The 13,229-nt window shown below is 29.2% G+C and overlaps 2 protein-coding genes across 3 annotated transcripts; both read right to left on the bottom strand.

Annotated features, from left to right (window-relative positions):
- Positions 1–318: 318 nt before the first annotated feature.
- LOC105249064 (actin-related protein 1) lies at positions 319–3,106 on the bottom strand. Its single transcript, XM_020026865.2, has 7 exons — positions 2,874–3,106; positions 2,434–2,498; positions 1,681–2,007; positions 1,107–1,416; positions 836–1,009; positions 688–750; positions 319–579 (listed from the first exon to the last, which is right to left on the bottom strand). The coding sequence occupies exons 1-7, from the start codon at positions 2,919–2,921 to the stop codon at positions 436–438; spliced, it is 1,131 nt and encodes a 376-aa protein (XP_019882424.1). The 5' UTR covers positions 2,922–3,106; the 3' UTR covers positions 319–435.
- A 1,504-nt stretch (positions 3,107–4,610) lies between these two features.
- Positions 4,611–9,433, bottom strand: LOC105249065 (mannosyl-oligosaccharide glucosidase GCS1). Of its 2 annotated transcripts, XM_011254239.3 has the most exons (5): positions 9,139–9,433; positions 8,737–8,827; positions 8,168–8,375; positions 6,804–6,994; positions 4,612–6,729 (listed from the first exon to the last, which is right to left on the bottom strand). In XM_011254239.3, the coding sequence occupies exons 3-5, from the start codon at positions 8,363–8,365 to the stop codon at positions 4,674–4,676; spliced, it is 2,445 nt and encodes an 814-aa protein (XP_011252541.2). In that variant the 5' UTR covers positions 8,366–8,375; positions 8,737–8,827; positions 9,139–9,433; the 3' UTR covers positions 4,612–4,673. The 2 variants fall into 2 exon arrangements, with proteins under 2 accessions (XP_011252543.2, XP_011252541.2); XM_011254241.3 differs by lacking the exon at positions 8,737–8,827 and having other exon boundaries at positions 4,611–6,729.
- Positions 9,434–13,229: the final 3,796 nt, after the last annotated feature.

Raw genomic sequence — 13,229 nt, 5'->3', positions numbered from 1 at the left:
ATGTACAAATCAAAAAAAGAATATATTTTACTAATCTATATTATCAAATATAAATAGTAGTTGTATAAAAAACAATTTATTAAAAAAAATTTTATATATATATTTCTATATACTTTGCAAGAGGAAAATTCATATAGTTTCATAATTCTGTCACCATAATTTAATATGATATGAATTCATATAACATAACTCAACAGTTTTTAACAACAATAAAGACTCAATTAGAGGTCTCAAAAATATGATTAGAAATATAAAAATAATCCCTTGAAATATAATATAGAAATTATACAGGCGCGCGCGCGCGATTATATAAATAAATAATTAAGAATATATTTGCCGCAATATATTTTGTTATTGTGCCGAGTGTGCCATTATTTCATATTGATATAATAAAATTATTCGCGATATATAACATTCTCGAAAGGTTCTCTAAATTCAAAATGTCTTACGATGAATAGCCCGTATACCATCTTCATCGAATTCTCTTTTACTCACCCACATCTTTTTAAAAGTGTCTAAAGAAGCCAAAATGGAACCACCAATCCAAGTACTATACAATCGTTCTTGGGGTGCAGATATCTGTTGCAACAGAAATATACATAATCTATACAACACTATAAATGCACTGAATTGTTCACTTTTTTATATTTATTTGAAATTTGTCTTTTTTTTTTCTTATTTTCTTACCCTTATTTTAATGTCTTTTGGGGACATCCTGCGAATTTCTGATAATAATCTATCACCAAAACCCTAAAATGTTAGAAAATTTTATTATATTATTACAAGAATGTCTTTTTAAATATATATAATAAAAATATAAGATTTTCCTGCTTACGCGAAATAATGTTGATCCTCCCGAGAGTACAATATTTTGGAATAAAACTTTCCTCAAGTCCAAATCGGACTTCTGAATGGAGTATGTTAATACTTCATGAAGGCCTTCACATTCCTCACCTATCAAGTCTGGTCTAAATAACACTTCAGGAGCCCTAAATCGTGCCGGACCAATCTACATTAAAGATGATTTACAGGTGAGAATTAGTCACATTTGAAATAATACACTTCATTTTGTCTAATTAAATGTTTTTTTTGATTGATATTATTACCTCCAAATGACTACCATCAGGTAATACATATTGAAATTTTTCCGTTTCTATCGTTTCTTCCTTTTGTGGATTGCTAGCAAGATAGCACGCTCGTTCTTTAATTATTCTGACAATTTCAAATTCCGCCGTAGTCTTGAAATTAATACCTTCCTTGCGTAAAAGTAATCTAAGATGCCTTGTAACATCACGTCCTGCTATATCAACTCGCATTATACTGTGAGGCATAGCAAAACCTTCATAAATAGGTACAGCATGTGTAACACCATCGCCAGCATCTAAAACCACTCCTGTGGTTCTACCTGTTGCATATCTGTATTAATTAATAATAAAAAATATAATATAAATTCCCTCTTGTTATATTTATTAAAAATTTTTTAAAAAATTAACACAAAAAATATCAATACTACTAGATAACAAAAACCATTATTGTTAATAGTAATTATTGTTAAAAGTAAAAAAAAAATCTTTTGATTGTCAAAAATCTACTCTACATAATTACAAGATTACATAAATTTCTATAATAAAAAAATTACTTTTAAATTATCTTTCCTGCTTATTATAAAATATTACTTACAAACTAAGTACAGCCTGCATAGAAACAAATAAAGCTGGAACATTAAACGTTTCAAAAAATATTTCAGCTGCCTTTTCACGATTCTTTCTCGGATTTAAAGGTGCTTCTGTAAGTAAGACAGGATGCTCCTCGCTAAATGTCGCCAACTGATCTTTACTATAGACATAAGACCAAATGCGTTCCATATCATTCCAATCTGTGACTATGCCATGTTCCATTGGATATCGAAGGGATAAAAGGCCACGATGTTCCTCAGCTATTGGACCCACAAATAGATCTCCCTCTAAAGCACCAGCCATAACACGTACATGTTTTGGCCTTCCAATACTATAGAAAAAAATTATGCATTAAATTTTAAATTTTAATTCTAACTGATAGATCATATTAATGTATAAATTAAGAAAAAGTACAAATTACAGATTATTTCTTATTTATAAGAAATTTCTTTAGAGATAGCAAGTTATTTTAATAATATTGAATGTATTTCTACTAAATTTAATTATTATTCTATAAAGTATATAATTGTCTACACAAATTGAAAATGTATTACTATTGTAACTTTTACTTGTAATGAATTAAAATACTCAAGTATCGATATCGTTTTCTGCTATAAAAACATTTTGTTCTTAGGATAAAAATGTACATTTTATATTATTACAACAACTTACTATTTATCAATCAATCGAAAAGGAACACCATCATAAATAATAATAATTAATTATAATAATTAATGTTCTCATGTTTGATACTTACTAATTTGGAAATCTACATTTTGGTATCTGGTCGCCCGCAAACCCCGCCTTAATCACACCAGATCCCTGAACGGAACAAAAACAGGAGCGTATATAACACTCTCAATTCTAAACTGGAGAGAGAGAGAGAATTTATCCTGTATCCCGTTAATATCATCATCGATTGAACCGCTGATAATATCGACGATAATTCTCAATAGCATTTGCAACCAAAATTCAATATAATTTATATAAATACAAACAGAATTTTTATAAATACAAACAGTAACATAAGTGGAGGAAAATTGTATTTTCTTTTGAGCGAAAATTATTTATATATTCTTGTCGATGTTGGCGAGCGACATTGCTCAATGAAGTTTGACACATCGTTTCTCTTTCTCTCTCTCTCTCTCTCCCTCTCGATAGCATGGATGCAAGAGAAATTGAACGGCAGGCACTTACGTTATCGATAACCACCGGCTGATTGACGATTACGTCGTACGGCTCCATAATACAAAATAGAAACGTCCACGCGATTTTATTTCACTCGAAAAGTCACAATCGTAATTTTACGAGCATACACTTGTTCACTGAATGAGGTAAGGGCAAGGCGTCTGCAGACGTCTGAAGAGAGTCATCAGCGGTCCCGCGATGTGAGAATCGTTTCGAGGAGAGCGTCGCGAGCAGGAGTACCAACTACAAAATAAAATTTAATTAGATAACATATTTAGGTTAGGTTACAGCTAATTCTTATTCGATATTAGGTTAGATATTGTTAAATTCGCCATTGTACATGTGAGTTTTATGCGTGAAATCTTTTCTTGCTACTGAAAATTGCTTGCATTTGAAACGAGACGATTTTGTGTAAATGCTTTGAACGTTGGAAGAAAAAAGCGTAGAAAGTGCAAGCAAAATGAGCCAAAGAGCAAAGATTTATTTGAAAATTGGATCGAGTTTTAGGGCGTTTTCGAATAATTAATCAGAATTGGAATTGACTAATCAGAATTTCCGGCCGGCAACTTGCTTCGCTCTGATTGGTCAACCTGTAGCGTAATACGGACTTGAGATAGATTACTAAACGTCACTGACCAATCACAGCTATTCTTTTGAAAAATGTGACATTACATTCTTTTCATGCGTATACCATCTCTACCAATTTCGGTATTTGGATTAATTCCGTCGGCGCGAATATATTCGAAACATACATTTTTATTTCAAAAGCAGATTTAAGAAATGGAAGAATTAACGAAAGAATTATGAAAATATAACGTGCGCAATCATGAAAATAAATATTTGTTGTTTAATTATATGTGTACTTATTATTAATTCAAAAAATACATATTACAACGATATAAAATAATAAAATATTTTATCAGAGATAACTTGAATAAGTTAAACAGCCTAGATTTACTGAATATATATTCCTTTCTCTCTTCATAATTAGCATTGAATATTATCTCTTAATTGATGTTACATCTACATAATACGAATTTTTTATATTTTACAAAGTTTTCATATAGTATTATCAAGAGAGAAACTAAATTTATTCAATACAAATATCAAAATAAAAAAATTTTATCAAAAATTTATTTTTTCATGTGACATACAGAATATTCTACTCAACTACAATGTACCATCGAAAAAATTTATATTATCAATTATTATATTTAAATACTATCTTATTTCTATGTACAGAGAGATATTCGCTTTCATTTTGAATATTTACACAAAAATATTTCCTCTGATTTTTTTTAATAGTATCAAAAAAAAAAGGAGAGAAGGAGAAACTGTAGGAAGAGGAAGGGAGAGGGAAAAGGAGAGAATGATACATTAGATATACATTATTGTACATTTTACAAATTATATAATATAAATGCTCTATGCGCAATTATATAATATAAATGCTCTATGCGCATCTCTGTAATTTTTTTTTTCAAATGAAATATTATTAAAATAACGCAATATAAAAGATAATATACATAACAATAAATTGTACATATATATTAATTATATATACACATATAATTAATTAAAAATAGTGTATATATTATATATAATTGTATATGTGTGTGCGTGCGTGCACGTACACGCGTATGTACATGCGTGTATGTGTGTTACATCAATAAATTCTATTTAATAATTTTAAGCAAACATTTCACAGCATCTTTTAAAATTCTACTTTCTGTAAAAAAGTTTCTAATAATAAGATTTAAATGAAATATATATGTGTATGTATGTACGTACACTCGCGTTAGAAAACATTTAATATATTTCTGCCATAAGTAATACAACCAAGGAAGTCCAACCAGTAAAGGGATGACTTCCTTTGCCTTTCCCATCGGAATCGTCATAATGTTCCCACAAATATCCAGTTTTTTTATATTGCTTAATAATATTTTGTATCAAATTCTTTCTCAACTCTTCATATATCTTTCTCGCGTTTTCTCGATATAAACCCTTCACGTTAGAATAATGATACGCGGCCCGTACCGTCAAATAATTGAGATTTATCCAAATAGGACCGCGCCAGTAAGGCGGGTCATGTTCCGTATTGAATTTCATATATAGCGGTGATGTTTTCGCGAGTGAGCGCAATCCATATTTGGTCCACAATAAATCGGGATCCCGTAGATCTTGCAGTACTTTCCCCAACTGTGGTGAGTCAGGGTCAATGATCTGTAGAATGAAAGGGAACAGCGACACATATCCAAAGGTTGTATCGACGTATTTTAAAGACGGATCCTCCAATACGACGCGTAACATTTCCAAAGATTGCGTATGAGATCGCTGTTTGTGAGGTGGTAATGCGGATTTCCGTAAAATTACTTTATCGGTATGTAAACCGTAATCGGAATACATTTGTGTATTCGATGACCAATGCAGTTTGTTCAACAAGTTATTATCGGATAGATACTGAGAAGTTTCTTCATATTTGTTAGTAGAATAGTTCAGCGTTTCGGCGAGTTTAGCCATAACTCGAGCAGCAAACGCGATCCAGCAACGCAAGTCGACATGACGCTCGATCACATTCGGATGCGAAGCCCTAGGGTAATCATCCAGACCGGATGTAAGCGTTTTGGGATTTAATTCTCTATTAGTCGTCTCATCTCTGCCTCGCCATCTATATGTGCCGGGTAAATCGCCGATTTGCGTGACATTGAACCACGAGAACCACGTCTGCAAGCGTGGATATAGTTTGTCGAGCAGTTGAAAATTATGTTTCAATAATTCGTGTTCTTTATGCTGGAGTATAAAATCCAGCGTTAGGAAGAACGTGGGCGGATTAGCGTTTGTATTGATCTGAGTAACAAATTCTTCGGGCACTTTAGCCAGAGCCTCTTGGCCCAAAATCATTTCTCTTGGAATCCATCCTTCGACATTCATCAGATCAAACCAATGACTTATAATGTCCAACTCTATTTCCGTGTCCCAGATTGAGATGAGTAAACCGTGAAAACCTTCGTCCCACAGAAAACCACGAGGGAAGAAACTTCTGCTGGGTACAGCGGTATACAAAGGTGCTTTCCAATAAGGCACGGGTTCCTGGGTATACGTACTTTGCACTTGCGAAGTCCCATAGAAATAACCTATTGAACCTACGAGATTTGAGAATGCCATCTTTGCGAATGTTATTTCGTCGTCTGTATATCCTTTGGATTTTAATTTGAAAACACTTTCAAATTTTGTCGAAAATAATTGCCTTTGCTTCTCGAGAGCCTCGTCGTAATTTTTCCCCGTTAGTTTGTCTATTCTATTACTGAAGCTGCCAGATTCGTAACTAACTTCAATCTCGAAAGGAGCTCTTCCCGTTACTTGAGTAACTACGAAATTTGGATCCTCTTTCTTGCCGTCGGACAATAAGAGCAGCTGTTCACCAGCTAAAACTACGTGTTTCTCCATAGATCCCTTTTCGGTCGCAATGCGAAGATTTTGCAAAACAGTTTCTTTTAATACATTTAGACCAGACGCGACTGTTGCGAGAAAGGAATGTTCTTCTATGGTACCATTTATTAAATTCAGGTTTATAATGAAGGATCCTAATCCTTTCGTGTTTCCCTCTATTCCCGTTAAACGATTATAATCTCCTAGATTAGCCTTTATCCAACCTCTTGTGCTTTCTTCAATAGCGGTATAAAATAACAGCGATACTTCTTCCCCTTTATCGTATTCTTTCTCTGGCAATACTGCAATTCTTGCAGTCCAGTCACCACCATGGTATCCGCCAGGTCTCTTGACAAATGTTGTTTTTATAACTACAGAATTATCTACTATTTCTTGAACACCAAACGTTCGTCCGTCATGCTCCAGCCATGCATATCTGCCATTTAAACTTTGATTAGCCATATCGGCAAAATTTTTATCCGACTAAAATTAAAGAGATTCTTACAGTACCTGTTTAATTTATCACCTTGATCACACCAATGTCTGAATCCGTTTCCGTCGTATCGTAGAGAACGTGGAAAATACCACATTAAACCAGTCACCAAAGAATGCGGATCTCTTGTTTTTAAACCAAAATACACACCAGATCTATAAGTGCCCCAATATCTATCCGGAATGTCCAAACCAGATGTAGTAACTAGCTAATTTTCAAACAATATTCAAGTTGATGTAAGTTTACAATTATATTTGACTCCATCTATCCATCTATCTATCTATCTACCTATCTATTTATCTATCTATCTCTATATATATATATATATATATATATATATATATATATATATATCTCTATATATATAGTCCTTATAGCAGTGCCGGAACTCAGAAATCTGAATGGCCTTCAGCTGGTCGATTATAGCTGCTTTTACGTTTTCGGTCGTATCAAAGTGATGTCCTTTGAGATGAGTTTTCAATCTCGGGAAAAGAAAGAAGTCTCAGGTCAGACGAATACGGGAGCTGGGGAGACGACAGAAATGTTTTTCCGTGCTTTCGATTACGGAGTTTTTGGCACGGAAAAACATTTCTGTCGTTCTCCAGTTCCCGTATTCGCCTGACCTGAGTCCCTGTGACTTCATTCTCTTCCCGAGATTGGAAACTCATCTCAAAGGACATCATTTTGATACGAAAAAGTAAAAGCGGCTGTAACCGACCAGCTGAAGGCCATTCGGATTTCTGAGTTCCAGCACTGCTATGAAGACTGGAAACAACGTCTCAGGCACTGTGTGGCTTCCCAAGGGAACTATTTTGAAGGAGACAGAGTTAAATTATAAATAAAAGTTCATCTCGAAAAAGTCTCATTACTTTATTTACAGACCTTGTATGTAGAAAAAATATATATTTCAACATGTCATAAACCAATATTTCTAAAACTAGAATAAGAAATAAACATTTGATCATTACATTTTATTTTTGTTACAAAAAACATATTTTTTTAAATTTCTTATATTAAGTAATTTGTTAAACAATAATACAATTGGCAACTTTTTGTAGACAAATTTTGAAAAATTACTCAAGCCCAAGTTATTCAATTTATATAATATTTTAAATTGCATGTGTATTCCATGTGTATTCTACTCATTTTCATTTAAATTTCAAAAAAATTTCACATGCTTTTTCTTGTTCTAATTAAGTTTTTGATAAATTTCCACATTTACGAAAAAATTAATTAATAAGATAAAATAATATATCGATAAAAAAATAAAATATAATATAACAATCAAAAGTATCTTTTATATTTTTAGAGATATTAGCTTGTAACATAATCAATTTTATACGTTATATAATCATGATTGTATTTGCAATAATTTACATACCTTTTCTACATTATATGGAGTATTTACTCTTGTTTCAAGATATCCTTTAGCTACAAACCAAACTGCAATGGCAATACATATAACACCAATTGCAGAATTCATTGATAATGGTAAATTGTTACTTGTCTTAGCAGAACTTGCATTCACAAGTTTAGCTTTTATCTTTGTGTGTTTTTCTTGTGTTTTGCTTCTTGCCATTTTAATTATACTGGAATAAAAAGAATATCAATATATTACACTTTACACATACATACAGACCTTTATTACAAGTCACATGTAGAGCAATATATATATATACAGCAATCTAAAAAAAGATTAAAGAATATTTAGGAGTATATATAAATTAAAGTGTAATCAATAAATAGAGAGACTTAAATAAACTGTAGCGCAATAAAATGATTCTAAAGTTGAGAGGAATTTTTCTATTTATTTTTTAGTATCATGTATGTAGACTTGTTTATAATTCCTTTTTATCTTTCAAATTTAATATCCTTTTTTCATTGACTTGTACAGCTGTATTAAAAAATAATAAAAAGTTATGTTAAAAATTATATGTATCTTTTACTTACGTTTTTACATACGCAAAGAATTTTCATTGATTATGTATACGACTTATTAGACACGCTGCAAATCTCTATTAATCTCGTTAATTCACGTTGTCTAAATATAATTACATAATATTATTTTTCATATATATACATATTAATGCTTAACGTTACATGATAACAAAATATATTACTTTACAATAGTAGATAAAAAAATTAAATAAACACACATCCCATTTTACATCAAACCTAACCTAACGCATTAAATCGCAAAGCTATCTAAATAAAAGATGACATAAAAAATTTGTTCATCAAGAGTCGTAAAGAAACTTTATGTAATAAAATGAAAAAGACTAGACATAATTTTCTCTACAATGTTTAAAGTCGTTGAAATCGTACGAATCGTACTTATAATTAATACTGTACTTTTTTTCGAATATGGCACATATGTCAACTTAGGTTATCCCTCGTCGATCGCTTTTCACGTTGCTTTTAAAAATTTTACGAAAATTTATAAACGGTAAATATACATAATACACTTAATGGTATATATCACAGTCGCACAAATGTTACTTAAGTACTTATTTACTTAAGATAAACTGAATGATATAGGATTTTTACAATTCTTTCATGTTTCTATCGATACCATGCCACCGGTACGTGTATAAGTGTATACACCTTGGTATTTGATATACCTCGCGTTTCAAATCAACGACACACACTGTGTAAGCATATTTGTATGCATATACAAGATTATAGATATAAAAAAAAAATATATATATATAAATATAAGAGATAAGACACATATATATATATATATATATATATATATATATATATATGCGCGCGCGCGTGTGTATATAATATATATATGTGTGTGTGCGCGTGTGTGGTGTATTTATATATTATTATTTATATATTTTATCTCATCCATCTATATATGTGTGCGATATCCTTTACCCTTGTATATGCATAAAGATAGTTAATAATCTGATAAAAATCAAAGACACTCAAAATATTAAAGTTCACGCTAATAAATAAAATTTTCAAAGTTTATGCTAATATGGTAAGCGGTATAAATAGTACATCTAAGCATTACAAGAACTTTTTAAATCAACAAAATATATTACTTAACAGTTTTTATATTTATTTATCCAATAGAATTGTATATATTATACAAATAAAGCGTTAACTATTACACGGTATATATATATAATCACATTAGGGAAGAGTTCGTACGTTATGCTGTTTACATGTTCATGTTCTTGTTCTATCGTTTGATTAATATTCAGCTCGTACTCTCTCTTATACTTAAATTGTCAAATGAAAAAAAGGCCGCACATAATGTAATGTAATGTAATTTCTAAAAGCATAAAAATTCGAGAGGATAGTTCATTCCTTTCATATTCATTTGACCAATTTCATTCATTTTGTTCATTTTTTCACAACTAGTTCTGTACATCTTTTTTTTCTTTTTTCGCTTACTTTCTACATAAATATTTGAATGCCAAACATTGTCTTATAAATAATAAACTACCTGTGATCGAAAAGATATTGTTTATCGTATGATAGCATATGCAATATATATAGGCAGATAGGCAATATCATATATCAATGCCTATATTGTTGTGTTTAGCTTAATTATGTGGCTGTGAAACTTTTACATATCTTAAATGAGTCATGAAAAATTTTGTTGTTAAAACAACCACGTATATACAATGTCAGCAAAAAGTGTACTTTTTAGATATATATTAAAAACCCCCAAATGTGTTTCGTTTCCAAAACACAGTTGTATGTGAATAATTATCCTGTTTGCATGTGTATGTGTGTGTGTATTCATATTTATTCAATAAGCCGTAATTACGTTGCACACACACACAATATATACCAATGTGCTAAATTAATAATATATATCATAAGAATCGATGTTGGCATATCTCTTTGTATATTATTCCTTACATAAATACATTATTCTTATGAAAACAGGTAGGTGCACTTTGAATCAACACATTCGCTGTCTATCTGTTAGAATATTATTTATCATTACAAAAGACAATAATGATGAAAAATGTTCAAATATCGGACGTGTGAAACTTAAAAAGGAAAATTAGATGCACATACAAATGTCGTTGTTGGGTGAAAAGCTTAACAATGTATATAAAAATAAGCTATTCATTGTACAAAACCAAACTGGAAATGTGAACAAAAATCAAATGTGTTAATTTCTTTATTTACATAGGAATATTACCAGTACGAGTTATAAGATTGTATGTTTGTTCTAAAGAATATCTATTATCATTACATATATGCATATGTATATATACATATATACATGCATATAGAATGATTTGTTTATTGTTCTTCAAGAAGATTTAATATCTAATATATAAAATAATTTAATGTGATATATAAATTAAAGAATAAGCGTTTTAATATATATATATGTATGTATATAATGAGTGTTTTTTTTAATGCGCAATATAAATTCATTAACATAAATTATATAAATTAATTAATAATTTCTGTAATAGAGCATTTGAATACACCAAGATACATATGATGCTTGATATAAAAATTGTTCTATTCAATTTAATATATTAATATATGTATATATATTATACATACATATATATATATATATACATATATTAATCTTTATTAAATAACGTCAATGTACATATTTCCTATTGTAGCGTTATATATATGATCATCTTATAACAGTAATCTTGCAATTCTTTTACTACATCCTAGATTTCTTCTGTATATGTAATATTCGTTCTTGTGAAATAAAAATAAATAATATGTGTGTGAAAAGGAAATTTTTCATAAAATTTAAAGCTGGAATATGCAATATAATGTAATTCTCTTTCTCTCTCTTTGTGTACATATATATATATATAAATCCGAACGTAATCCATTGATAAAGGATGGCTAAAGAGAAATATAGAACACTCTCTAAATTGTAATAGATTTTAGAAAAGAAAAGTATACTTGCATACATATACATATATATGTTAAAGAAGTATTTTTGATATAAAGGATATAGTGAGTATAATTAATTTAGAAATATAATATAAATCTATAATTATTAATAGGATAATGTATCGAATAATGATAAATATTACTAGGAGCTTCTCACAAAATCTTGATTAACATTTGTCATCCTAATAAGCTATCATAACTAAGCATTTAATTAAATGCTAATCTGTGTATCACTGTTTTTTTCCTTATAATTTTATAATATATTCCGAAAATTTTGACAATTTAGGATCGTGCACTATTATCAATATATCAATGAGATATTAATAATTAATAATTAATTTTATACTCTTATACACATAAAAAAAGTAATTTATAAATATTTTAACCATAAATAAGCAATGCAATACATGTCTAATCTAAAAAGAGTGTGTCAGGCACATAAATTATATATGTTTAATAAAATTTTAACAACATTAACACAATATTGATAAGGGAATTGTGTATTTGTAAAATCCCACTATCAATTTCATTTTTCTTCATCTCTTCATTAAATATTCATAAATACATCTTTGATATATAATTTTCTAAATTGCATAAAATTTTAAATAAACTATCCTTCATATATATGCAATAAATTGTGCAAATATGAATTATCTTTTTTGTATGTATAAATATGTGTGTGAATGTGAATTAGTTTGGGTGTAGTGGTAAATCGATGTTATGTCAATTTGTTTGCAAAATATGCTAAATATTTGAAACAATATTTATATTCACGTAATATACTTCTAGCTCCGATATACTCTATTTATTATAGAATACACAATTTAAAATAACACTATTGGCATTGAAAACAAAACAGTAATACAATATTATGTCCCAAATTCTTATCATTTTTACAATAAATCACCATACAATGTCTATATATACGAAGATATTACAGTTTTTTTATTTTTTTTTTTTGTAAATCCAATGCAACATTTTCGTATATCATGTTGCGTCATTGTGTACTATGCACCCCTAAATTTTGTCATATACTTTCCTATGATAGTATATAATTCCCACATAAACATTTTACTACAGCTTTCTTTTTTTCACAGATAATATGTTTTTTTTTACTAATGTCATAAATACAAATATATTCTGTTTACGTAAGAATGAAAAAAAAAATTGATTTTATGCACAAAGTCTTTGCATTTAAAGATGTTAAATTATATATGATACAAAAATTTATAATACTAATTGATTGATAAGAAATCAATTTAATTAAGCATATACCAGTGAAATAATTGCTTTAAAAAAATCAAAGGTTTCAATATAATATCGTAATAAATATAAACAATTAGTGAATAATGAATACTGCTACATTGATAGAATTGTAAGTTTTATACTTGCTCCTTAAAAGAGGATAAAGTTTATAAAGCACGCAAGCATACAAAAAATTTATTTTGATTAATACATGTTTTCTATTTTTCTTTCTGTCTTACATTTTTATATCAAACTATATTAAGAAGCTCAATAAAGTGAAAAGAAATATA

Source organism: Camponotus floridanus, unplaced genomic scaffold (genome assembly GCF_003227725.1).
Source record: "Camponotus floridanus strain SB8 unplaced genomic scaffold, Cflo_v7.5 scaffold2, whole genome shotgun sequence".
Taxonomy (NCBI): Eukaryota; Metazoa; Arthropoda; class Insecta; order Hymenoptera; family Formicidae; genus Camponotus; species Camponotus floridanus.
The sequence above is the reverse complement of the archived record's forward strand: the minus strand, read 5'-3'. Positions and strand labels throughout refer to the sequence as shown.

Excerpts from the sequence above, each read along its gene's own strand:
- LOC105249065 (XM_011254241.3), bottom strand. The coding sequence starts at position 8,365 with ATGGCAAGAAGCAAAACACAAGAAAAACACACAAAGATAAAAGCTAAA. Across the intron at positions 6,995-8,167 it reads CTCCATATAATGTAGAAAAG|CTAGTTACTACATCTGGTTT; the intron begins GTATGTAAATTA and ends TTTGAAAATTAG. Across the intron at positions 6,730-6,803 it reads CAAGGTGATAAATTAAACAG|ATATGCATGGCTGGAGCATG; the intron begins GTACTGTAAGAA and ends TTTAAATGGCAG.
- LOC105249064 (XM_020026865.2), bottom strand. The coding sequence starts at position 2,921 with ATGGAGCCGTACGACGTAATCGTCAATCAGCCGGTGGTTATCGATAAC. Across the intron at positions 2,008-2,433 it reads AAATGTAGATTTCCAAATTA|TATTGGAAGGCCAAAACATG; the intron begins GTAAGTATCAAA and ends TTTTTTCTATAG. Across the intron at positions 1,010-1,106 it reads CTGATGGTAGTCATTTGGAG|ATTGGTCCGGCACGATTTAG; the intron begins GTAATAATATCA and ends TCTTTAATGTAG.